Source organism: Haliotis rubra, unplaced genomic scaffold (assembly GCF_003918875.1).
Source record: "Haliotis rubra isolate DU_JTF1 unplaced genomic scaffold, ASM391887v1 Scf451, whole genome shotgun sequence".
Taxonomy (NCBI): domain Eukaryota; kingdom Metazoa; phylum Mollusca; class Gastropoda; order Lepetellida; family Haliotidae; genus Haliotis; species Haliotis rubra.
In genome coordinates, this window is record NW_025767137.1 from 368,205 (window position 1) to 395,161 (window position 26,957).

Here is a 26,957-nt window from a genome sequence, read left to right on the forward strand (position 1 = left end):
CTATAACAGGCAGGACTTCAACGACTGGATGTACAGAGATGCTTCATAGATCTCTTTTGTCAAGTAATTTGCACTGAGTGTTGATCCTTGCAGCAGCGCATTCATTCTTTCGCTACATTTGAAAACGTCAATAACCTTTTTTGTACTCAGCAGCATCCGTCCGTACGTCCGTCCGTACGTACGTCCGATTCTTGTTAACGCGATATCTCATGAACTGTTGTACCCAGTGTCTTCAAATTTGATGACAGCCTACATTGGAGGATTACCCAGACACCAGTCAATTTGGGTGACCTTCACCTTATCTTCAAGGTCACCACGACACTTTGGCCACTTTTCAAACTCTTGTTAACGCGATATCTCATGAACTGTTGCACCCAATGTCTTCAAATTTGGTGACAGTCAACATTGGAGGATTACCCAGACACCAAGTCGATTTGGGTGGCCTTGATCTTATTTTCAAGGTCACCACGACACTTTGGCCACTTTTCAAACTCTTGTTAACGCGATATCTCAAGCACTGTTGTACGCAATGTCTTCAAATTTGGTGACAGCCTACATTGGGGAATTACCCAGACACCAGTCAAATTGGGTGACCTTATCTTCAAACTTATGTAAACACGGTAGCTCATGAAACGTTCCACCCAATGTCTTCAATTATGTCGACAGCCTACATTGGGTGATTATGCAGACACCCGTCATTTCAGGCATCTTGTATGTGACCATAAAATAAAAGGTATTAAATATGTTATAAATATTCCATTCTTTAGCGGCGAACCCATTCTTGTCATAAAAGGCGACTATGCCTTTCGTAAAAGGCGACTAACGGGATCGGGTGGTCAGGCTCGCTGACTTGGTTGACACACATGTCATCGGATCCCAATTGCGCAGATCGATGCTCATGCTGTTGATCACTGGATTGTCTGGTCCAGACTCGATTATTTACAGACCACCGCCATATAGCTGGAATATTGCTGAGTGTGGCGTAAAACTAAACTCACTCACTCACTCTTTAGCGGCGGGGGACATTGCCATATCAGTGGCAAACACTTGTCTACTTTGACCTATTATACCGGTAAGCAGTGCATGCCTAACATGTCCACGTATACCTCTGGGTATCACTGAGTTTCAGTGATTCGATCATATCATTTTCATCGCTATTCTGCCTTTATTTTGACCAAATACACGCTGAAATATATGTTTAAAACAAGGTTTTAAACCAAACATACTCAAATTTAATCTTCGACGCAGGTAAAATTGGACCGGTGAAGGTCACGTTATGGCTGATGGTGGCAAACGACCTTGACCCCTACAAGTGTCATAGTGAGTCAGATATGTATCATGTGCAAAACGATTGGCCTCTGAGCACACTATAAACACGTCAGTTCTACGACAGATGGCCTCTTATGAGAATGTTATTTTAAAATTGATCGGATACGGACGATTTGATTCATATCTAGTCTAGTGTTATCACCATGGAAGCTGCCACTCACTATCACAGCGTCTGTACTGACACATTCGACGCACCTGGTGTTCATTGGGGACTAAAGATAACAGCTCTAAAAACTGCTGATACTATCCTAAATGATGTCTGTAGATACCAAAACAACGATTATAACATGCCTCACACCTCTGTCATATTTGCAATATTTGCAAATGCGAATTGTTCATCAATTGTGATGAGACTGTGTGATGTACACATATGCTGTGTGATGTACACATGTACAACATGGTGATTATTGTTCCTGAACAACCTGAGACTGTGTGATGTACACATATGCTGGGTGATTATTGTTCCTGAACAACTTGAGACTGTGTGATGTACACATATGCTTGGTGATTATTGTTCCTGAACAACCTGAGACTGTGTGATGTACACATATGCTTGGTGATTATTGTTCCTGAACAACTTGAGACTGTGTGATGTACACATATGCTGGATGATTATTGTTCCTGAACAACCTGAGACTGTGTGATGTACATAACATATGCTGGATGATTATTGTTCCTGAACAACTTGAGACTGTGTGATGTACACATATGCTGGGTGATGATTGTTCCTGAACAATTTGAGACTGTGTGATGTACACATATGCTGGGTGATGATTGTTCCTGAACAACTTGAGACTGTGTGATGTACACATATGCTGGGTGATTATTGTTCCTGAACAACCTGAGACTGTGTGATGTACACATATGCTCGGTGATCATTGTTCCTGAACAACCTGAGACTGTGTGATGTACACATATGCTGGGTGATTATTGTTCCTGAACAACCTGAGACTGTGTGATGTACACATATGCTGACCAACCTGATGTACCATTGTTGTTCCTGAACAACTTGAGACTGTGTGATGTACACATATGCTCGGTGACCATGGTTCCTGAACAACATAAGCCAATATATATTCTCTGTGAGTATAGCTACTAAACAATCTGAAACTACTTGATGTGCTGTCCCGAAAGTGATTCATAGCAAATACTATTACCCATATGGTGAAACATAAGCAGCGTCATATATATCACATGTGCACATATCACTTTTGCCTAGCAACCATTGTTTCCGTATTAAACAATTGAACTTGGCGTCAATGACGAGGGCCGTCACACTTGCTTACCGTGTTTTACTGCACAAATGTACCTGAATAAAATGGATAATAAAGAAATTATTACATTACGAGCAGGTGAAACATAAGTGTCACTTATATATCAAACCGTGCAAAATCACTTTTATGACACCGCTCTTGTTCGGGCGATACAAACCGTGTTTTACACACAAACAAGTGTGTCACACTCGTTTCGTATAAGTCGTATGACACACTTGGCCGTGTAATAATCTCTATGTATGTTATATGTAGACATTATATTACATATGCCATCTCGTTTCAGCTCCCATGGAGCCCGGCCCTACCGACTATAACGTTCATCACGTGACCCTGAAGAGCCCAGAATTCACCTGTAGACGGCGCTGCAAGGCATCGTATCCGGACTCGCTGAACTACGTCACGAAATGTAAGTTACATGCAACACGAGTCGGTTCCTTCAGGACACCCATCAATCCTGGTTTCCAGTATTCAAAACAATAGGAGTTGTCACGGATGCCTCAGGCCATGGTGCTATTGGAACGACGACTAACAGCACGTTCTGCCTCTGCAAGGGTTGTTGGCACAATTCGAGCTGACATAAATACAAATTATTCAAGCTAGTTGCCCTCAACGCAGTAATGATTTACTGAAAAGCGGAACCAGGTATTTGGCGAGGGATGTAATATACATGTAGTCTCGTCTAAATACTTGGTGAATTATGGCATTTGCAAACTCGACACCAGCCGACACATGTTCAATATACGGGACTGGTGGTGAAATTATAGAACGGGATCAGTAACAGATCACAGAAAACGATGGGCGTCGCTACATTGTGTCACAACTGTAGTGAGTGTGAGTGAGTGAGTATGGTTTTACGCCGCTTTTAGCAATATTACAGCAATATCACGGCGGAGGACATCAGAAATGGGCTTCACACATTTTACCCATGTGGGGAATCGAACCCGGGTCTTCGGCGTGACGAGCAAACGCTTTAACCACTAGGCTACCCCACCGAGGGAGGGGAGGGTATGAAGTAACGAAACAAAGCGGTCTGTAAATAGCATCGATCTACGCAATTGGGACACGATGACATGCGTCAACCAAGTCAGTGACACTGACCACCCGATCCCGTTAGTCGCCTCTTACAACAAGCATGGGTTACTGAAGACCAATTCCAACCCGGATCATCACGGGTCAGGTTACATGTAATTTGGGATGCTACAAATGTCACTTAAAATGGGGCGGGGGCAGGGGGGTTCAGATAGATGTGAGTTACATTCACTTTGTACCAAACGAAACCACAATTATACTTCACATATCGTTTATGTGAAATGGACTTCATACATACATACCAATATCACTTAAGCGTTTCGATTTACATCAGATTTTATGGGTATTATATTAAGTGCCATTTAAACAGGTGACTGGATAGTTGAACCAAATATTCCGTCATCTTTTTGTTCATTATAAGCCCTTGTTTAAGTGATAAGGACACCTGCAACAACAACAACTACAAAGTCTGTGAGTTTTTTTCAAGTCCAGAAAGCGATTTCCTGTAGTCATGGTTACACACTGGTCAACAAGGTTCGTGACCATAGCCGCACAAGTCAGGACGACACGGTATCAGTTCCTAACACTCTAGCTTTGACCTTCTCACTGGCTCGCTAGCCCCAGACTACTAATATGTACCGAGGACTATTACAAATCCAGTGATGGTAGTTCGGATAGATCAATGACTTTAAAGCAGCGATTCTTTACATATTCTCTTCTTTGTCTTTGAGAATTCAAATAGAGAGGTACAATGAAGTAAATTTAGCAGTAAATTTCTGGAATAGTCGAAAAACGATTTTCTATGGTTACATAAGCGATGTGGGCCGCTTGCATAACAATATAATTATAATTCTACAGAAGTAACAATCCCGGTGAAATTGCGCGTGGGCGTCTTCAAGTAGATATTGAGGTCGTTTGCGGCGTCGCAATGAAGAAACCAGATTATTAAAAACAGTTTGTAAGGATGTTGTCCGAATGTCAACCAAAGATTTGCCCAACTGAGCTAGCGTTTTATCCGCTAGTTGTGATCCTGTCGTAGGCGTTACCATCTAGTGCAAGACGTGATATATCTGAGCGGTCTGGAGAAACAGTCGAGAACATCAATGTTACGCGACCTTAATAATGGCTTTTAAATAAAACATGTGGGAGAACATAGTCCTGCTTCAGCCTGGCGTTACATCCCTTCAATTGCTCAAAGAATAGAACTAATCGTCCCGGTAGCGTCAGCCATTCAATTTGCCATTACCAGCTCATGTGTTGTGTTGTGTTTGCTCATGATTTGTGATCACACGATTACACTTCCACCCACGCTTCGACGGCGGTAAAGAAAGCTTCGCTAAAATGCTTGACTCTTGTAGGCCCTTCATTGCCATCAGAGGGAGTGAGTGAGTGAGTTTAGTTTTACGCCGCACTCAGCAATATTCCAGCTTTATGGCGGTGGTCTATAAATAATCGAGTCTGGACCAGACAATCCAGTGATCAACAGCATGAGCATCGATTTGCGCAATTGGGAACCGATGGTATGTGTCAACCAAGTCAGCGAGCCTGACCACCAGATCCCGTTAGTCGCCTCTTACGACAAGCATAGCCTCCTTTTGTGGCATGAATGGGTTGCTGAAGACCTATTCTACCCCGGATCTTCACGGGTACACGGCCATAAGAGGAAACATGGACCCTGTGAAAAGTACAGTGTATACCGTCCCAGTGTTATATTCTGAATCTCAGATATTGACGTGCCTGACGGTGACGTCGAAGCGAAATGTGACTGTCGCTGGACGTTGTGCCCGGGGCATCTATTCCCTGAACTGGGTCTTCGGCATGACGAGCGAACGCTTAAACCACTGGGGTACACCACCTCTCCCTGCTCTTTAGATAAGGTCTCTAAAGAAACTGTTTTGTGTCTTGATGAAATTTATAATGATTTTTCATTGAGTAACATTATCAAAAGCGGATTATAATTATTCACAGTTTGTGTGAATCACCTATTTATTGAGGAAACAATTAAGTCTTTAAAAAATTGCTGGATACAATTATTGTTTAATTATTACATCAAACATGATAACAAGATATGACAAAGAGATTTATTTGTTTTGTTGAAAACGCTGTCAGTCTAAGTTGATTGTTTATGCCAAACACCCTGATCGATACATGTATTTCCCCCTCCCAAAGGAAACATAAAGCATATTTGTATGGTAACCTTAAACGCACTGACACAGAGGGAGGCAAACCCCATTCTGTAATCATTGACGAAATGATCACTTATGATTGGTTGAAAACAATGTCGACTCGACGCAGTTTAATTACACCACGCTCACTGAGTGTTTCTGGGCCCTGCCCATCCTCGTTACTAAGGGCTTATTTTTTCCTCTTATCCTTGTTTTTTTCAGAGCGGTTTGAGAGGGCCATGATGCATTTTGTCTCATTCGTCACCACTCCATACTTCACTTGTTGTTTTGCACTCTGCAGTATTCCAGCTGTATGGCGGCGGTCTGTAAATATCGAATCTGGACCAGATAATCCAGTGATCAACATCATAAGCGTCGATCTACGCAATCGAAATTACACGAGTTCTTCGCGAATACTGGAGTCAAAGTGTATGAAAACCTGTCCAACGTATAGACACACCCACCTACATCCGTAAAACATACACTTACATCCCCGAAATAATCTGATACAGTACTTTGATATATTGTAAGAAAAATTCGAAGTTCAACTATAATTTCGAAGCAGTGTGATTTTACATGTATACAATACACAGCTTCTTTCCGAAAAAAATGTTTCTGAAAACTGTTATATTTAGGTTTAAACGGATTAATCAAAACCATGAATTTGTACATTTGCCATTGTAATTTTTATTCGAAATGACACGACGGTGATCAAATAAGGAGCAGTCCGTCGACGCCAGGCAGGGTACCAACAAGTACCATCTAACGTTTTTGCTTTAAGGCTGCCAGACTATGGAACCACCAATCCACCGCCATCTTGCACTATACCCTGTATGGGCTCTGATCAAATTACTCTCGTGTACGAGAGATATCATACCGTGATCATACTTCTGTGCGATTTTTTTTTTATGATCACGTTCACATTATCCTTAATTGTGTTTATTTGTGTATAGATTACAGCCGCACTCCGCCAAATACCAGCTGCATGACGATATCCTGTAAACAACCGAGTCTACACTAGTCAACACTGTGATTGATATCATGAGCAAACACCCATATCGCCGGGCTAACGTGGCGTGCATTCAACTGATCTGTAGTAGGTCCAGGGAAATTACTGTAATACGCACCTGGATGACCGAGGATGTCCAGGAATTCGGAACGATCAATATAACACTTTCCAAGTCCACAAAGGCCAGCGCAGGATAAACCCGTAGGTGTAGATTTACCCAACAGAAGTAAATATTTTGCAGTTATTAAGTGATTTCAAATAGAAAAATAATCCGTTTTCATATTACGAGCTTGAACCATTGCCGTACTTGTCGAAAAGTTTTGGTTTTAAGCTGTTAAGGAAAAATATCCATCTTAGTTTGTTTGTTTTTTCACATTTTTTGCAAAGAAATCAAAATTAATTCGAAAGAACATAATCCCGTCTGACGTCAACCGGAAGGCACAGATGGCCTCGCGTTGTCTCGCGAGATCGATCCCTTTAAATGCTGTTTGATCTTTCGTAGGATTAACCATGACGTTATGCAGATTCCAGTTGTTAAAACAAATCTCATCTCTTCAAGATTACTCTCCCGAGATCTGCTTGTCTAGATAAATCAGTAACACCATTGGACACACAGTAAAGGATTGTCCAATGTTATTTGTAATTTCTTCCTTCTTGTGTCCACGCAGTTATTTACGTGGTGAACTTAGAGAGGTTTGTCTATATTTAACAAGGATGTGATTCAGTTAGGTACTTCCTGGAAGAATTTTGATATACGACATAAATCGTTTAAACTTCACAAAATTATGAGCAATTTGCAATTTCTTGTCGCTGTGGCCAATAGTTTTGTATCAAGATGTGCCAGTTTAACGTTGACCAAAAGGGAGGTAATGCAGGTTGTAGATGCACACGTACCACTATAAGGTGAAACCCACGAGCGAGGTGTATTGTACTTACATCCAATTATCGTAATTGATCCTGATCCTGACACGACTAAGGGAAGCAATTATGTACAGCGAATTGTTACTCTTCAGACCACTGGGCCTCTGGCATTGAAATCTGTTCACCTACAATTAAAACCACCCGAGCTTCAAACTCATTATGAAGTTCCGTAGCGCTAAGGTAATCGTAACTCTATACATTAACATATACTTATGACTGTCATTACGCTACGATCGCTTTGTGGAACGAGGACCAGGGCCCTTATTCTCGTTCGTAGCCCTAAGAATTCTTAACTTTGATCGTAGCCAATGTGTTAAGAATGGGCTTTAAGAAGTTCTTAGCGTTACGAACGTTTCGAGAACAGCTAGCCAGTTTCAGAAAGCGGTCGAGCACTAGGACGGTCGTAAGTCTATGCTATAGCACAGGAGTTACGATAGTCGTAGCGTTACGATCGCTTTGTGAAAATGGGCCTATAGTCCGTTTGGCTCAAAAGCGGACCGATGAATTGCAATCTAACTCGAAAACTAATAAACATAAAATACTCAATGAAACGCTGATCATAATCAAAACATCATACCCACTCTGTGAGGTTCACACAGTTCACAATTTGTTACGAGGGAGGAGTGCAGAGAAAGGGACAGCCAGGTGTTAGAAAAGCACGTGCACAAGTGTCAACAAAGTTATTGATTCATTAACCTGTGCTGTGCCGTCTCCATCCTTTCTCGAACACCTGGCTGTCCCTTTCTCTGCACTCTTCCCTCGTAACAAATTGTGAACTGTGTCAATATTTTAATGATAGATTGTTAAACAACTTTTTTATTTTTAAGACAAAAATTCTGCAAAAACCTCACAGAGTGGGTATGATGTTCTGATTATGATCAGCGTTTCATTGAGTATTTTATGTTTATTAGTTTTCGAGTTAGATTGCAATTCATCGGTCCGCTTTTGAGCCAAACGGACTGTAGGGTTTGGTAATACTTCTGATTAACCTCCCTGGGACCCGTTGCAGGAAGCGGTCGTAACATTACGACGGTCATAAGTCTATGCTACATCATAGGAGTTACGATAGTCGGAGCGCTTCGATCGCTTCATGCAACGGGTCCCTGGGAGGTTAATCAGAGGTTTTAACAAACCCTGGGGCCCGTGTCACAAAGCGATCGTAACGCTACGACCGTCGTAAGGTCCACAACGTAACATAGACTTACTACAGTCTTAGCGCTTCAATGGCTTTGTGAGACTGGTACCAGCTGGCCTTTTCTTAAGGGATTCTATGCCAGCCTTGGTTGTGATCTGCATTGAAGCTTCTTGAATAAAGCCGTATTGCCATATCCTGCTCACCCGTTATTTAACCAGTCACGGTCTCTGTGAAAGCATATCCGGACACACAGATGCGTCCTGGCTGGTCTTAGGATGACGTGCTGTGGCATTAACATCGCCATTTACTCTCAGTCGTATTTTTTATTTATTAATGCCACAAATGACACCAGCTCGTGTGTCATAGCGCTTATCACCTGCTGCACACAACACGGGCATGGCGGCGAAGGCTGATAAAACCTTGGTCAGGAGAGTGTGTATGGTGCCCTGGATCTGGACACACTCAGGACATGAAACAATTCATTAAATATAAAAAGTCAGTGCCCCAAAATACCCAGTTCTGACTATCCTCAGAAACTAATTCCGTCTGGTGTATTGAAAGCTTTTTGTGAAAATTATAAGAATGGATCACTGAAAAACAGTGATGACACCGAGTGTTTGCAAATAAAACAATTGTAATAAAGTAACAGTAGTTTGATCTAGACTTGATTAGGTCTTTTGTGAATAATACCTTTGAAAATATATGAGTAACCATGTCTGTGTAGTAGATCAATTCTGCGAACTTATGACGAGGCAAGGTTAGGGCTTATGGTGGCAGAATGGCTACATTGACGCCCCTTCCTCTCCCACACGCACCACTGCCACCAGCATCAGCAGCGACAACCACGTCACTACTGTGTGTCATTCTGTTCCAGGGGTGGTAGGGTATCCTAGTGGTTAAAGCGTTCGCTCGTCACGCCGACGACCCGGGTTCAATTCCGCACATGTGTACAATGCGTGAAGCCCATTTCTGGTGTCCCCCACCGTGATATTGCTGGAATATTGCTAAAAGCGGCGTAAAACTAAACTCACTACCGCATTCTGTTACACTTTGTTTGACCGATGTAAACACATGTTAACTGACTGACTTCGTGCTTCCATTTACTAATGTTAACGCATGCTAACTGAGTGACGTCATACTTCCAAATACCAATGTTAGCACATATTCACCGACTGGCGTCATACTTCGATTGACCACAGTTTCCCATACCCACTAAACCCCTAGGGAGCGGCCCGATAATGTCACCGTTACAGCTGATTGTTTTTATTGATTGAGCCCATCACGAATACAAACATTGTAATGAAAATAATAAACAAGGCATATAGTACACAAGTGTCAGGGAAATGAAACATCCCATTGTCGGTCTGAACACTTCCATATCAATAACAAAACATTGCATCTTTGGTGTTCGCAATATTTTGAAGTTTCTTGTCGTGTTACATGCATTACATGTCCAATTTGTATTTGAAATGTTAAAAATGAGAATAAGAGGTGAGGTGTGGTGAAATTGGGTTTAACGTCGTGCTTGAGAATATTTCGCTCATATGACGACGTGCATGCGTGTGTATGTGTATGTGCGGCTGCTTGTACTAGCCCAGACTTTAGCTGGTTTTATAGTGCTAGCCCACTGAGATACCACGCCGCAGTGAAGAATGAATACCCCACTCAGACACATTATACTGACTCCGAGCCGACCCATTACTGCCGAGCGCCAGGCAGGCACCAACAAGTACCATATTTTAACGTCTTTTGGTATTACGCGGTCGGGGATCGAACCCGCGACCTTCCGCTCTCCGGGCGGACGCTCTAACCACTACACCACGGAGGCGGTCAATTAGAATAAGAAGTGAAACAATAGCATATACAATAAAACAAAAAAGTCCATTGACAAAGAAGAAAAGTCACTTGAAAATGACATTAATAAGTTATAATCAATTTATGACATCCTTTCAAATGATACCTAAAATGAATTAGATGAAAAAAAGGATAGATAGGAAACCATCCGAACTGAAAAAACAAAAGGATATATATTGAGAAGCAAGGCTAAATGGTATGAAGATGGTGAAACACAGAATAGTTCCTGAATCTTGAGAAAAGAAATTATATCAATAAGCATATGAAAGAAACAATTGATACTAATGACAAGAGTGTAACTAGAATTGGTGATATAGTTGTTGAAACTTCAAAATATTACAAAACTTATATAGTGGCCAGCAGGATACCAACTGGGAATACTATGCACGCCAGTTTACCAATGTTGATGTCAAATTAAATCAGAATGAGAGAAACAGCTGTGAGGGTCCTGTTACACTATATGAATGTGCCTGAAAAATCGAAAGAGTCCAGGATCAGACGGTTTTCCAGCAGAATTCTACAAGTTCTTCTGGAAAGATATAGGAATTATTCTCCTTAGATCTATAACACATGCTTTCTATATTGGAACTTTGTCAAATTTTCAACACCAGGGTATAATAAACTGCATTCCTAAAGGAAACAGGCACAGGCGATTCCTAAAAAACTGGCACCCAATAACTTTATGAAATGTAGACTATAAAATAGCTTCTGGAGTAAAAGCAAATAGAATCAAGAATGTTCTACCAAATATCACGCAAACATGCTTTTCTTAAGGACCGATTCATTGGGGAAAATACAAGAATATTATATGATATCATGCATTACTGTGAAATACACAAAAAACAGGACTTCTTATAACAGTGGATTTTGACTAAAACGCCTTTGACACTGTAGAGTGGCAATTTATAGATAAAGCACTAGAAGCATTCAATTGTGGACCTTCTCTCAGACAATAGATTATATTGTTTCAATACAATAGTAACAGTGCAATAATACGCACAGGGCACATTTCAAATTATTTTAATTTTGAAAGAGTCTGTAGACAAGGCGATCCCATCTCCCCCTATCTATCCATCATTTGTGCAGAATTATTATCCATATCTATTAAAAATACTTGGATAAAAGGTGCAGATGTTAATGGTTTTGAATATCTAACCTTCCAAAATGCTGATGATGCACCTTAGAAGGATCACAGGAGGGACTTTCAGAGCTTATTGGAACATTACAAGATTTTGCTAACGCGTCTGGTTTAAAGATTAATCGACAGACTTGAAACAAATGATTTCCTTGAAGTTTGATACATAAATTAATAAAGCAAGACAGATCTGCTTTTCCTGGTCAAAAGGATTACTAACATTAAATCGTAAAATATTATTATCAAATCACAAATAATCCCTTTATTTACACATCTATTTTCAGCCCTTCCATTGCCGGACAAAACCTTCTTTAAATCGCTAAACTCAATCTTGTTTAAGTGTATTTGGAATTGAAAACGAGATAAAATAAAAAGAAGAATGTTGATGAATGATCATTCTGACGGAGGACTTGGCATGGTTGATGTTAAAGCCTTTTGTAAATACTTGAAATTGAAATGGATTAAACGCCTGACACCAAAAGATGACTTATGGCAACACTTGGAAAGATGTTCGATGGTAAACCTAGATAATGTCGATATCCTGAATTTCCCAAAGCATCAATTGAAAAAGCTAATTAAAGACATCAAGAATGATTTTGGAAAGATATTTTAACTATTTATAATAAGTTGCAAACTTAAAGATTAGGAATATTGACGAATTCAGAAATCTCCCCTTCATGAGTTTTTGTGCCTTATAAAGATATTAAACTATACATCAAATGGTATCAGTGTGGAATTAGATATATTCGGGACCCATTGACTGATTCAGGACACTTAAAAGAATTCAATGTCTTGAAATACGACTTCAGATTAAATGACAATTTCATTTCTGATAAGACTGATAAGTTTCATACCCATGTCTGATAAGACTGATAAGTTTATGATCGGATCATAGGTTTTCTGACGTCACGTTTTCGACAGTGTTTACCCTCACTATGACGAGGCGGGTTGCGTCACACAGATACTGTAAATACTCGGATGATGGCTTGTGTTTAAGATAAAGTTGTCTTTAATGACTTAGTGACATGTTTTACAATTGTTTATTTGATAATCGAGTGAGTGAGTGAGTTGGGTTTTACGCCGCACTCAGCAATATTCCAGCTATATGGCGGTGGTCTGTAAATAATCAAGTCTGGACCAGACAATCCAGGGATCAACAGTATGAACATCGATCTACGTAATTGGGATGCGATGACATGTGTCAACCCAGTCAGCGAGCCTGACCACCCGATCCCGTTAGTCGCCTCTTACGACAACATGGGTTACTGAAGGTTCATTCTAACCCGGACCTTCACGGGTATTTGATAATCGAGAAAGCAAGGATGTTCTAATCGTCCGAAAACCCATAACACGCCCCGGATGTATATCATAGTCTAAATATAGGTTGTCTATTTCGGGTTCTGCCTAATCTTCAACCAACACCGGTTACCTCAGGTCGAACCTAATTAACCCTGTTTGCCACAACTGTGCTGCCACGGTAACCTCAGTTGACCCAGGTCACACAAATTTCAATAATAACGCACCGTCGACAGAGAGGACGCAGACGGGATTTCCTGATAGAACTCTTTATTAAGCAATGTATTTTCGTTATTTTAAGTGTCCGCTAAAAACAGAAACAACTGAATGGCCATGTTCTAAATCCGCGAAAGAGCTTCGAAATCTTTGGTCATGTGACGTGCATTAGACGCTGTAATTGTGGCTTCAAACCCTAACACACTTCAAGTCCGGCTGTCGTAATACGGATTGTGTAACACCGCAGTCAGTAAATCTCGCGTGGTATCGCGGAAACACGCCAGCCACGTTAAGATGGGATCGGCTCCCATTTTATCAGAGCTATTGAGACGTCCTATAATTCAATAGCGCAACATGTTGTGGACTCAACTCGTAATCTGTAATAACCGAAAACATAAATTGCAGAGATACAGACACATGAAAAAAAATGTTAGTAAAAATACGCTCAAATGCTGCGGAGGAAAAGTCAAACGGTGCCACAAGATTCCATTGTAGCAAGGAAACGTAAATGTCAAGACCAGCTTTAAGAATTTCAGTCGCAGTTGCATTTGTGTCCAAAGCTGTATTAAGCACTTTATATCCCATGTCATGTACGGTCATTAAAGGGCGATTGTAAGTGGTTTTCTGTGGGTGGTATACATGTATTGCATTGCAGCTATCTTAACATGGAGCGTTTACATCATCACATCATAAAGCTTGTAATTACATGATAAACACAATATGAAAAAGGGGATGGGTGGAGGGTTCTTGTTTTGTTTGAGAAAAGTCAATGATAGGATAAAATGAACGGATGTCTAAACTTTGATTGCACTCAGAGGCATTAGAGGTACAGCATTTACATCATTATATACATCTTAATGTACAAGGTGTATAATATGCGTTCACAAGCAGCGAGCACAGATGCTGCTGTACAGTATTCTATTGTAATGTTAGTAAGTCTTTTTAGTTTTACGCCGCTTTTAGCAATATTCCACGAATACAACGTCGGAGGAACCAGAAATGGGCTCCACACATTGTACCCATGTGGGGAATCGAACCCGGATCTTCGACATGACAAGAGAACGCTTTAACCACAGGGCTACCCCAGCACCTATAGTGAGGTTATATAGTAGTGAGTGAGTGAGTGAGTTTAGTTTTACGCCGCACTTAGCAATATCCCAGCTATATGGCATCAGTCTGTAAATAATCGAGTCTTGACCAAACAATCCAGTGATCAACAGCATGAACATCGACCTGCGCAATTGGGAACCGATGACATGTGTCAACCAAGTCAGCGAGCCTGACCACCCGATCCCGTTAGTCGCCTCTTACGACAAGCATGGGTTACTGAAGACCCCTATTCTACCCCGGATCTACACGGGTCGAGGTTATATAGTAAGTAATGATTTCGCATATTTTTGATAACGGGTCCCTGCAATGTCCTTTCTCCTCCCCATGAGCTCTCATTCATCTGCTCGTCTGGGTCCGTATTTATGCTCCATTCTCAGCTTACTGAGAAGTATTCTCAGATGCCATAAAACGATTTTCTTTTGTTTGGGACCGTCCGTTACAAATTCTTCGAGTGCACACTAAAAAGTGTAAAATGCCTCAGGTTTGCAGCCAAAGATTGCTGAACAGGGCCGATGACCTGAACAAATTGTTTTGCTCCTCCTTGCAAATGCATTTATTGACGCAGTGTCCAGTTAAAGTATCCTGTCTCTGACCTAAAGTATGTTATACACCTTTGGAACCACTATGGAAACTGGAACGCAGTGATACACGTTATATCTCAATCCATCAAAGGATAGTGTAGCTTATGGTGGGTCTCCCAGTCTCCTCAGAAATAGTTTCGTTCTCGTCTATATATTGATGACTGGGGAAGATGCCGTAGAAGAAGCCGAAATTAGAAACATAATCACTGCGTATCCGATTGGTTGGTTTGTTGTTTAACGCCGAATTCAGCAATATTCCAGCTATATGTCGGCGGTCTGTAAATAATCAAGTCTGGACCAGACAATCCAGTGATCAACACAATTGGGATACGATGACTTGTGTCAACCAAGTCAGCGAGCCTGACCATCCGATCGCCTCTTACGACAAGCATGGGTTACTGAAGAACAGTTCTAAACCGGATCTTCCCGGGTAAAAGGATAGTGTAGCTTATGGTAGATCTCCCAGTTTCTTAAGAATACTTTCGTTCTTGTCCATTATATTGATGACTTGGGAAGATGCCGTAGAAGAAGCCGAAATTAGAAACATAATCACTACGTATATGTAATTGTCATGGTCATATTTTTGCAGCATCCCCGACAGCGAGCCCAGGACCTGGAAAGTACAACGTGAGCAAGGAGATCCGTAACAACGACGACCCGGCTTTTTCGATGGGGTCAAGGACACATGTCCAGAAAGGTAAATCCTCAAGGGCTTAAAATGTTTGTTTGTTTGTTTGTTGTTTCACGCAGCACTAAGCAATATTCCAGCTATATGGCGGCAATCTGTATATAATCGAGTTTGGACTAGACAATCCAGTGATTGACAGCATGAGCATCGATTTACGCCACTTGGATACGATAAGTGTCAACCAAGCCTGACCGCCCTATCCCGTCAGTCGCCTCTTACCACATGGGTTGCGAAGACCAATTCTGACCCGTATCTTCAATGTATCTCGGATGCTGCCTTTGTTGTGTAATTTGATTTATTTATAATATTTGTAAAATTCATTTTATGTGTAGACGATAACGTTGTCGTGGGGCTGATGGCGTCGTAGTCGACGCAGGTACTACAGATACGTACAGACATGTACCCTGTCAAAATCAGAATACAGAATGAGGATGAGTCCATTCCGAACTGTACCATGTCTACGTGCCGACAATGACCCCTTCAGCGGTAGTTCGTGTTTGTTTGTTTGTTTGTTTGTCCCTTCTTGCTTGATGTTTGATGCGTGGTTTAACATAGACGTCAGGACACAGAAACATCATACCCACTCTGTGAGGTTTTTGCAGAATTTTTGTCCTAAAAATAAAAAAGTTGTTTAACAAACTATCATTAAAATATCGACACAGTTCACTATTTGTTACGAGGGAGGAGTGCAGAGAAAGGGACAGCCAGGTGTTCGAGAACGGATGGAGACGGCACAGCACAGGTTAATGAATAAATAACTTTGTCTTTGAACGTGCTTCTCTAACACCTGGCTGTCCCTTTCTCTGCACTCCTCCCTCGTAACAAACAGTGAACTGTGTCAATATTTTAATGATAGTTTGTTAAACAACTTTTTTATTTTTAGGACAAAAATTCTGCAAACAAATCACAGAGTTGGTCTGATGTTTTGATTATGATCAGCGTTTCATTGAGTATTTTATGTTTATTAGTTTTCGAGTTAGATTGCAATTCATCGGTCCGCTTTTGAGCCAAATATACAAGTGAATCCGTGAATATATTCGAGTATGACGTAAGCATGCATGTCAGCCAATCGATTACTTTCAACACTAGAACAAGTGTCACTTAGAAAGGTTTTTTAACATCGATTACAACTCTGATGATTTACAGGCCACAAACCTATAACTAGAACATTGCTTGAACAACGAAGCGTAGACACAGGTTATTGTAATCGACTGGTGCACTAATTCCCCCATGTACTATATATAATGAACTCAAACTGTTTCGTATCTACGTGTCCAAATATACTTACGTCAACCACAGATTCGAACCCGGTACTGACGTATTAGTCTACGGTTGTATTACGCAGAAAAAGCCCGTGCAACAATATCCCGCACTTATTGGCCCTCGGTTCCTAACGAATTTAACCTGTTTATGTCTAAGTATCCAAATTTACCTACACGATCCCGTCACAAACTCTTGAGAAATACCACGTGACCCCTTCCCTAGACTTTCAGCATAACAAGGTCGGCCTGCCCAGAGATTCCATCGTTCCCAGGGCAGTTAACGCAGGAGGGGCGAAATTGGTTCGTTCGTTTCACCCACTGAACTACCGGTGCCATTGATTACTACTGCTCCAGTTGTCTCGTATAATCACAGAACCAATGCATTGAAAGCAGGTTTGTCATACAACGCTGGGAGACTTCATTGAATTCCACCCACGTGGCCTGGGTCGTTAATAACATACCTGATGACCCTTCATTGCCCTGTTGGTGCTCTTTGTGTGTGCTTGTTTCGATAAGGTTGTAGTATACTTTAGTGTATGGTTTGGGAAATAGTTCAATAAGCCAACCAGGCGCAGATAGGTGAGATGATATGAAATACGAATGAATTTCATTATCTCGATTGGGTAAGCAGAGAAACAGGTAAAATGGTTCAAACGAGCCCTCTTACAGGTGACGAGTTGTCTCCCCGGATCAGCTGTCACTAACGGAGGAGGTTTAGTCTGTCTCAAAGTCCCTGAACCACATTATTTTCCCAACTGCCAAACCCTATCTGTAGTGCTAAAGCCCTAAATAAAGTCTAGGTTTCCTCAGGTTCTGAATCTCTGGTCTCCCTGGGGCTCCTTTTCAGTTTAAATTGGTTTTTGTTACTGTCAAAATTATGATATATATTCAGAGGCTAATCGTTAGTCTTCAGAAGGTTGTGAATGGTTCGATCGGGCCCCGTCTATCGGAAATCTATTTTTTCTTTTGAAAAACATTTACTATAAAAAGACACCACGTTAAATAATTGTTATGAATGTCGTAATGACGTAATTTTTAATCCGAAACGTGTAAATCTCACTTGGTTGATCGGCACCGTCTAGAACAATGGGGTTTGTCTGCCCTCTGTGTGGGACCTGTGTCTATCAAGTACAACCTGTACGTGTTATCATACTGTGCGTGGCGTACGGGTTATCATACGGCGCATGATATACGGGTCATCACTCGTTATATGGGGTGCGGGTTATCTAGCAGTGCATAATATGCTATTTATTATCGGTACATACCATACGGGTTATCGTACGGTGCATGGCGTACGGGTTATCACATGTTGCATGGTTATCAAGGAGTACGCAATATGTGTAGTGTATAACACGGTTTATAACATTCGTGATTTACGGGTTTATGTGGTTCATGGATTACGGGTTTTCACGCGGTCCATGATTTCCGAGTTGTCATCCACTGCGTGATATACGTGTTATCATGTGGTGTTTGGCGTACGTGTTATCATACAGTCCATGATATACTGTTAATCACAAGCAAGACTACATGACTAGACTTGCACAAGTCTCCAAGGTAAAGATCAATAGTTAAGTATAAATGTTAATTTCTAAAATATAATAAATAACAGACCGGGGCCTTGTACTGTCCGCTTAACTAGACTTGCCTCTTCGAAGGATAGAATTACTATACATCCGTGGGTTCAGCATTCAGTACAGCCTTGGAGCAAGGCTAGTTATATGACATACGGATTATCATACATCTACAGCTAGATGTGCTATAAAGGCAAATTACCGATTATCCTTAGATAATCACAGCTAAAACCTAAAAGATTACAGATGTCTAAAACCAATACGGTTACATTAACCAGAACCCACGTCACGTCCATAACGGCATATTGTTGACATCATCCTTGACAATGTATAACTTCTCTCGTTGCTATAGAAACCATTTTTATAGCCATCTAACATTTTGTTGAAGTAAATGCTGTACGTTTTTCCACCTTTATTTGGCCTTGGTGTAATGTTGACTATAATCAACGCACTGATCGACCAATAACAACAATAAAACACATGTAATCCATCATGCGAGCAGGTATTTTAGATACAGGTTGGGTGTGGTAAATAGAGCGTTCGTTTGATAACTGATTGAAATTAGTTGTGAAAGAGAGGTAAAGGGGACATTTCATGTTCAATACAGGAATGCTTTAGATGCGGGTATTAAGGTAATTAAAATGGGGAAGCGGACACATTTAAATGCGTATTAGTCGTCCAAATGTCCCATTTTAACCCTTTGTTCTGCAATAATTCATTCTTAGATCAAAATAATTGATTATATGGCGTTGCTAAAGTACAGCTTTAATGTACAAGAATTCAGGCTGAACAAGCGTTGGAATTTTCAGCCATTTTTTACAAACGGTTGAAACAAAATGTAAAACATTGAAACAAAACGAAAGGAGATTCCAAACTAGAATCAATTCTGACATGGTACGCGTCTCCAGAACGATATTGTATATCGATGTATCGATTGACGTAAAGTTTCTAAAAGCTTGTGCGTTTCTATGAAACTTTAAATAGCGTAGTATATTATGTGTGAATGCTATATGTGATTAAACATTACGAACATGGAGCCAATGTATTGTTATAAAGTTTCACCCTTTTAACGCCAATCAAGTTGTCAATACTTTACATTTCCATGTGTCAACATCATCGTCATCACTCTCCTCAGATGGCTGCACAAAATGAAAGACGCCACTAAAGCTCGAGACAGTTTATCGTAAACCGTTCTGAGGTTTAAACCGGAAACGCAACCGTTCCATGACGTCACTTCTATCTGTGCACTCAAAAAGATGTCGATATTAATTATATCTCTGGTAGTGCAACATGAAAGCGTACAGCCAGCCGACATTGCTTCCAGCACGTCGGATGACGTTAAATTAATAACGCTATATTTTCTCTCATTTGTCCTTCCGCTTGTCAAATATTTGCTTATGTTTATTCAACCTTTCCAATAATTGTTTTGTACAATTAGTTATACGGACGGTGTGGTGAAATAACAATGTGAAAGCACAGACTAAACTATATCATCAATCCTAAGCGATTCTCACGGCGGTATTTCTCTTTGCTGATGTGTCAACTGTTGTATTAAATGGTAATGGACTCTAACGACTTAACCCAACAAAGGACAAATAACTATATCAACTGTGTTCCAATGGCTGTGTTAATGGCGCGGTTTCGATTCGTCATTGATATATCATACGAGCTCACGTTCACGAAGCGCAGTCCTAATGCCGTTTTTTATCATTTGTTTTAATTGATGAATGTGGTTAAGTTGAGATTGTGTTTAACGTCGCGTGTTCAGGATCATTGTACTTACATGGCGACGTGCACGCACATGTGTGTGCCTGAATGTGGAGAGTGTGTACACCTATATTCAAAATAAAGTGCCCCTCTATCGATGTTTGACATGTCGTGACAAGGTTGAGCTCTACAACCGATCTCGACCAACACGCGATTTAGTTAGCGTCTCATGCGGGATAGTTTTGATATTTATTTTGATCAGTAGTGTACCAGTTATGCATCTGTAACAACCTTGATTCCCATCGCTGAAGTCTTTTCAATGACTATGCCTTATTGCCACGGATCGTACAGGGCTTTCACACATATCATTGCTCGGAAAACTCGAAGTTTTCGAAAACTACAGTACAAGTATTTTGGTACAAGTAGAGTTCCAAGTACCAATTGCACCGTACATGAGCCAAATAAATAACTTACAATTGACTCCAACTCAAATATATAATCATAAATGATTTAGCAAGTCTATATTGCTTCAGCTCTACGAAATTAATCATTGATCTTAATTAAGCGTATATATTGTACTTTCTATTTTGTAGATAAATATTTTCAATACATCTATATTCAACTCAATGTTCGTTTACAACAATGGGAATTCTGCCGATACAAGCTGTTTACTGGTAGTTGCACTTTAAAAATGTGTTTGACCATTTCGTTTGTTTGTTTATTTGTTTGTCTGTTGGACTCGGCAATATTCAAGCCAAATGACGGTGGTCTGTAAATAATCGAATCGGGACCAGACAATCTAGTGACTAGCATCATGAGCATAGATCTACGCAATTGGGATACGATGACATGCATCAACCAAGTCACCGATCCCGTTAATCGCCTCTTACGACAAGCATGGGTTGCTGACCAATTCTGACCCGGATGTTCACGGGTCTGTATGACCATTAAAATGGGAGCAGACTTATCTATAACAGACAGAAATTGTACCAAGATATGGCTATTAAGAGTTCTGCAAGTGAAACGAACACGGTGCTATGAATAATTTTCATCAACTTGCGCGAACTCAGTGTCATGGAAACGTCAAGAATGAGCTAAATCTGTCAACAGCTTTCACAGTGAAATGTGCAACAGGTTTTAATGTCCAATTTATCTTCTTCCGGTTCCGGTCCCGTTTTATCGTCTTCCGGTTCCGGTGCCATGACCCAGACGTTGTCACTTGTACTCGAGCATGAATATTAAGTCAAGGGTTACACGTGTGTTGCTCACGACAACGTAGGGGACAACATCCTCCGTGGAAGGCAGCTTTGCAACAGCAGCTACAAGATTAACCAATTACCTTCATCGGAAGCTTCATTGTCGAGAACTGTAGGAACCTTCTTTTCGCTTAATGCGTAGAAACGTTTTGAATATACCCGGTCGGGGCTGGTTAACTGTTTATCGATTTTCATTATGAGAATATCTATCTCAACACACCTTGCTTGTTCTCCAATCAGCTTATCATGGAAATATTATGAACTTATATAGACTCGAACCGGGCTGATACTGTTAAGTGATGGGCCCAAATCAAGCATTACTTGTATCGAAGTTACATTGTAGTAAATGTCAAGCGATTGTTAAGTATCTAACAAAATGTACATAGCATAGCTTATTGAACTCGAAGGTGTTAATAAAAGACTGCCATATGAAAGATAATTAAGGTACATGATTAATATTTACCGTTATGTTCAAGGGGTACGGAGGGCCTACAAGACAAATAATTACTCGACAAAAGAGTTTCTGCAAGTTTAGATCGATGACTGAACGTCGTTATGGCAACATTTAAACTGAGGCGATATTCTAGCTATTTATCATGGCAATCTGTAAATAGTCTAAGCTCTGTCACACAAACGTGTTAGTGAGTATTTTTTCACGCCGCTTTTAGCAATATTTCAGCAATATCACGACGAAGGACACCAGACATGCGTTTCACACATGGGTACCCATATGGGGAATCGAAACCGGATCTTTGGCGGAACGAGCGGACGCTTTAACCATTAAGCTACCTAACCGCCACTCTGAAGAAGATTCGAACAATAACTTTGATGAAAAACACACTATTTAGCCACCCGACTCCTTGGAATCACAAAAATCCAAACTTTTGAAATGTAATTTTGCATAACCAAAAGCCGTCTTCAAGGGCACAAGGTTTAAGACGATGACAGAGCGGTGGACGCCAGAAAAGGGCTTCCACATTGTACCCATGTGGGGAATCAAACTCGGGCCTACGGCGTGACGAGCACACGCTTTAACCACTAGGCTACCCCACCGCCCCTCCTCATAATAAAGAAGTTGACACCATGAAACTATCTCCCTGATGTGTATCGCTTCTAAATGTCATTCAAAGACCAGGATGCTGTTGTACGAAACAAACAAACAATTGTTAACTGTGGTCAAGTGAAATTAATATTTGGTCAAGTGGATTTTGAAAGTGTACTGGACCTGTGTCCAGTGGAGTTTTGAAAAGCTGAATGATTCTGTCAAGGAATTACAGAATCATGCGGAGGTACGAACTTGGCTTCTAAAACCGCTCTACTTTGCCTCAACACACTGGGTTAGCTGACTGGTTAAGGCGTTCGCTCGTCGGTTAAAAGTCCTGGGTTCGATCTCAACATAAATACAACGTGGTAAACCCATACTGATGTATTAGAGAATAGAGGTGAGGTGAGGTGAAACTGGGTTTTACGTCGTGCTTGAGAATATTTCGCTCATATGACGACGTGCATGCGTATGTATGTGTATGGGCGGCTGCTTGTACTAGCACAGACTTAAGCTGGTTTTATAGTGCTAGCCCACTGAGATACCATGCCGCAGTGAAGCATGAATACCCCACTCAGACACATTATACCGACTCCGAGCCGACCAGTCCTTGTTGTACCCATTAATGCCGAGCGCCAGACAGAGACCAACAAGTACCATATTTTAACGTCTTTTGGTATGACGCGGTTGGGGATCGAACCCGCGACCTTCCGCTCTCCGGGCGGACGCTCTAACCACTACACCACGGAGGCGGTCACAGAGAATAGAGTTATATTAAGTGGCGTAAAACAACACTCATCCATATTTGTCACATGCTTCATGGAACTTGATGACGTCAAGTCTATACAGCTAATATCAAAAGCGAGTGTTGATTATTTCACGACTGAGATCTTAACACGTTGTCGTGAAACATGCAATCCTGACACCGGTGCTCACGTCCTGCTAATGACAATCCCTTTGATGTCCCGTTTCCAGAAAGGGCATGTGAGCGTCTTTAAGCTTGTCACAACAAATGGCCGTGTATGTTGTAATCAATAAGCCCTACGCTACCCTTTCATCCTGTATGGCATAATCAACATGGAGCTATTCTTAATTGTCATCAACATGAAATAAGGCAGTTGTTCGTTGTGTTTGGCGTAGGAGTGCAACCGAGTCATTGATTAGCGTAAGTGCTTTCTTCCTTTTGTCAGTAATACCCAAATGATCGAGCAACCATTGTCAATGGTGAGTGAGTGAGTTGGGTTTAACTCCGCTTACGACAGTATTACAGTTACATCACGGCGTGTGAGATTGGTGTAAACCCGTGAAGATCAGGGTGAGAATTGATCTTCAGCAACCCATGCTTGTCGTAGGATGCGACCCATGGAGATCAGGGTTAGAATTGGTCTTCAGCAACCCATGCTTGTCGTAAGAGGCGACCGATGAAGATCAGGGTTAGAATTGATCTTCAGCAACCCATGCTTGTCGTAGGATGCGACCCGTGAAGATCAGGGTTAGAATTGGTCCTCAGCAACCCATGCTTGTCGTAAGAGGCAACTGACGGGATCGGGTGGTCAGACTCACTGACTTGGTTGTCACGTGTCATTGTACATGTATCCCAACTGTGTAGATCGATGCTCGTGAAGTTGATCATTGGATTGTCTGGTCCAGACTCGACTATTTACAGACCATATAGCTGGAATATTGCTGAGTGCGGCGTTAAACAACAAACCAACCAATCAGGGGAAACCCGATGTGATGCAGGTCTTGGACGTTTACCGCTGTGATGAAACCCACGAGCATAATTCTGACAGCCTTGAAACATAATCTGGGCAAACCGAGATTCGAACCCTCATAGGTTTCTGGCGTGCTCAAGGGACATAACTCTTCATTGCAAATTTCGACGCTAAAGATAAGACCATCCTTGTCCCCTTCAAATGAAAGAATCACATTCACGTAGTCGCTTTGCTTGATGAAGGAGGAACTTGACGGGGGACAGCCTCACCCCAGCCAGCCCTTTGGAGTTCCGGGAATAGCATACCCTTGAGCCTCAAGCTTGTCGTGAGAGCCGTATCGGGGGGTCAGGATCGGGGGGTCAGACTTTGGGAGCTTACACTCTCCATGTTCCAAATTTATTATTTAAAGACAGCATGACAGGGCGATGGGGTAGTCTAGTGGTTAAAGCGTTAGTTCGTCACGCCGAGGACCCGGATAGTCTTCACACATTATACCTTTGTGGGGAATAGGCGTGTCGAGCGAACACTTTAACCACAAGGCTATCTCACCGTCTCTTGAATTTGTGAATTGATAACGGACACCACTTGTCGTCTACACCATGTTAACATGCATGGCAGGCTGTTCGAACGCCGATGATCAGATAACGGTGTACGTTATATTGTAACATCTTTCGTCTGTTGCCAGTGAAACAATACGGGACCATGGGCTATATATTGATCAGAACACCTGTTGTTGTTGTTGTTGTTATAACAGAAACACATTCAATAAGGTCATTGTGAATGAATAATCCTTGTTCACACAATATATTACCCTCCATCATGCAACCATCTTCCAATTATCAATTCATCAGCCCCCTAACCCACCCACTGCCCGTCTATCCCACTCACTGCCCATCCATGTACATTGTTTTACCCTGCGAACCGTGTTACAGTAAGTCGTCACGAACCCATAACACGCGACTAATAGGACCAGGGACGACAAGTTTCACAAAGCGGTCTTAGCTCTACAACGGTCGTAAGTCTATGCTATAACACAGGAGTTACGACAGTCGTCACGCTACGTCCGCTACATGCAACGTGCCCCAAGTTTGCTGACGTGGATGATGTCATCGTATCCTAAGTGCGCAGATTGATACTCATGCTGTCAATCATTGGATTGCCTGGTCCAAACTCGGTTATTTAAAGCATGCCGTCAGAATATTGCTGAGTGCGGCTTCAATATAAACAGACCTGTTCAACAACTTGTACTCATCCATGCAAAACCCACACATGTATCGGAGCCAACTTGTCATTGTGTTATCTATTTATCCATGGAGCCGTTGGACAAAACAGCCTTACCGGTACGACAGTCGCGGTTAACGTATGGCAGTAACGATTATCTTAGCACTAAGATCTTGCCGTAAAACGGCACCCTTGTTTGGGGGAATGATGCGATCGAACCACTAACCCCAGGTTCTCCGGACATACACACTGTCCAATACAACACGGCGATCGTTATCGTTACGAGAGATACCAATAACTTGTAATTTATATATATAAGTCTGCGAGATAAATGATGACACCTTTACTTCCACCATGTTCACATTATCTTTGTCTGTCTATTTGGTTGTTTGTTTGTTTGTTTCACACTGCACTCCGAAATATTTCAGCTATATAATGTGTATATTTTATTCAAACAAGCTGATTTATCAATCAGCATGCCTATTGTTTATTTGCGATGTCAAAACACCATGTTTGGGCGCCGAGCGCTCCTTAACACCAAAAGGTGGCGCTGTAGCGATTGTTGTGATCAGCTGGTAGCAGCTGGTAACAGCTGGTCGCAGCAGGCAACTCGGTGTTGCCGTGTGAACGGGTCACACTTCAGCTGTAGACTGTTGTATCAATCAGACTGGAAAGCAGAACACGTGACAGTCTGGATAATTGGTTACCCACATTTCAGCCAATCAGAAAAGTATATTCATGATATATAATGTCCAATATAATCCCATATATATTTCATGATTTATGCATCCTTAAGTGCACAGATGAGAAGGGTTTTGAATTTCTCAAATACAGCCATAACGCCAAGAAATAAGGGGTTTACTTGCACCCATTTGGGATTCAAACTCAACCTAATGGTGTGGCGAGCGAACGGATATAAAATTCATCCACGAAAAGAGGGTTGTTGGTGTCTGTAGCTTATAGGCTGGTGGGACTGGGGACTTTGATGTTTTCACTACTTCTCGTCTTGATTACAGGAACCCAACCGTGATACCAGTACCGTGTACCATATTCTACCTTCACTTAAGCTAGTTATTGATTCATGCATGACATTAAGCCTTGACTTTCAACATGTGGATATCTGATGTAAACTAGAAACTCAAAACCGTTTCAGAGATACGATCAGTAGCACACAACCTAATTAGCCGTCCCTTCATTAACCATTAATATGTTCCACAAAAGCATGTAATTTATTTAAAAGACCGTGACCATGTTTTAGTCGTTATTGTAACAACGTTAATCATAATAAATCGCTAAAACTTCATGAAAAGTCTCAATAAACATTTTTTTATTAAAAGGTGCGTAAATTGGATGTCTAAATTCAAAGAAGACAGAAAAATGATCTGAACGCTAGCCAGAAACATGATCGAGTCGTAATCATAAAGATCTATGTCTTACAAGG

At 41.3% G+C, this 26,957-nt stretch overlaps 2 protein-coding genes across 2 annotated transcripts in view; one reads left to right on the top strand and one right to left on the bottom strand.

Annotated features, from left to right (window-relative positions):
- Nucleotides 1–26,957, bottom strand: part of LOC124289901 (orexin receptor type 2-like) — a 141,399-nt gene that overhangs the window by 112,470 nt on the left and 1,972 nt on the right. The gene's annotated exons all lie outside the window — the stretch shown is intronic.
- LOC124289904 overlaps nt 1–26,957 on the top strand; it is a 67,775-nt gene that overhangs the window by 19,335 nt on the left and 21,483 nt on the right. The window contains exons 10-11 of the mRNA XM_046726579.1: nt 2,887–3,009; nt 15,644–15,751. Of these exons, the coding sequence (XP_046582535.1) occupies nt 2,887–3,009; nt 15,644–15,751 (231 nt within the window). The remainder of the gene's footprint in view (nt 1–2,886; nt 3,010–15,643; nt 15,752–26,957) is intronic.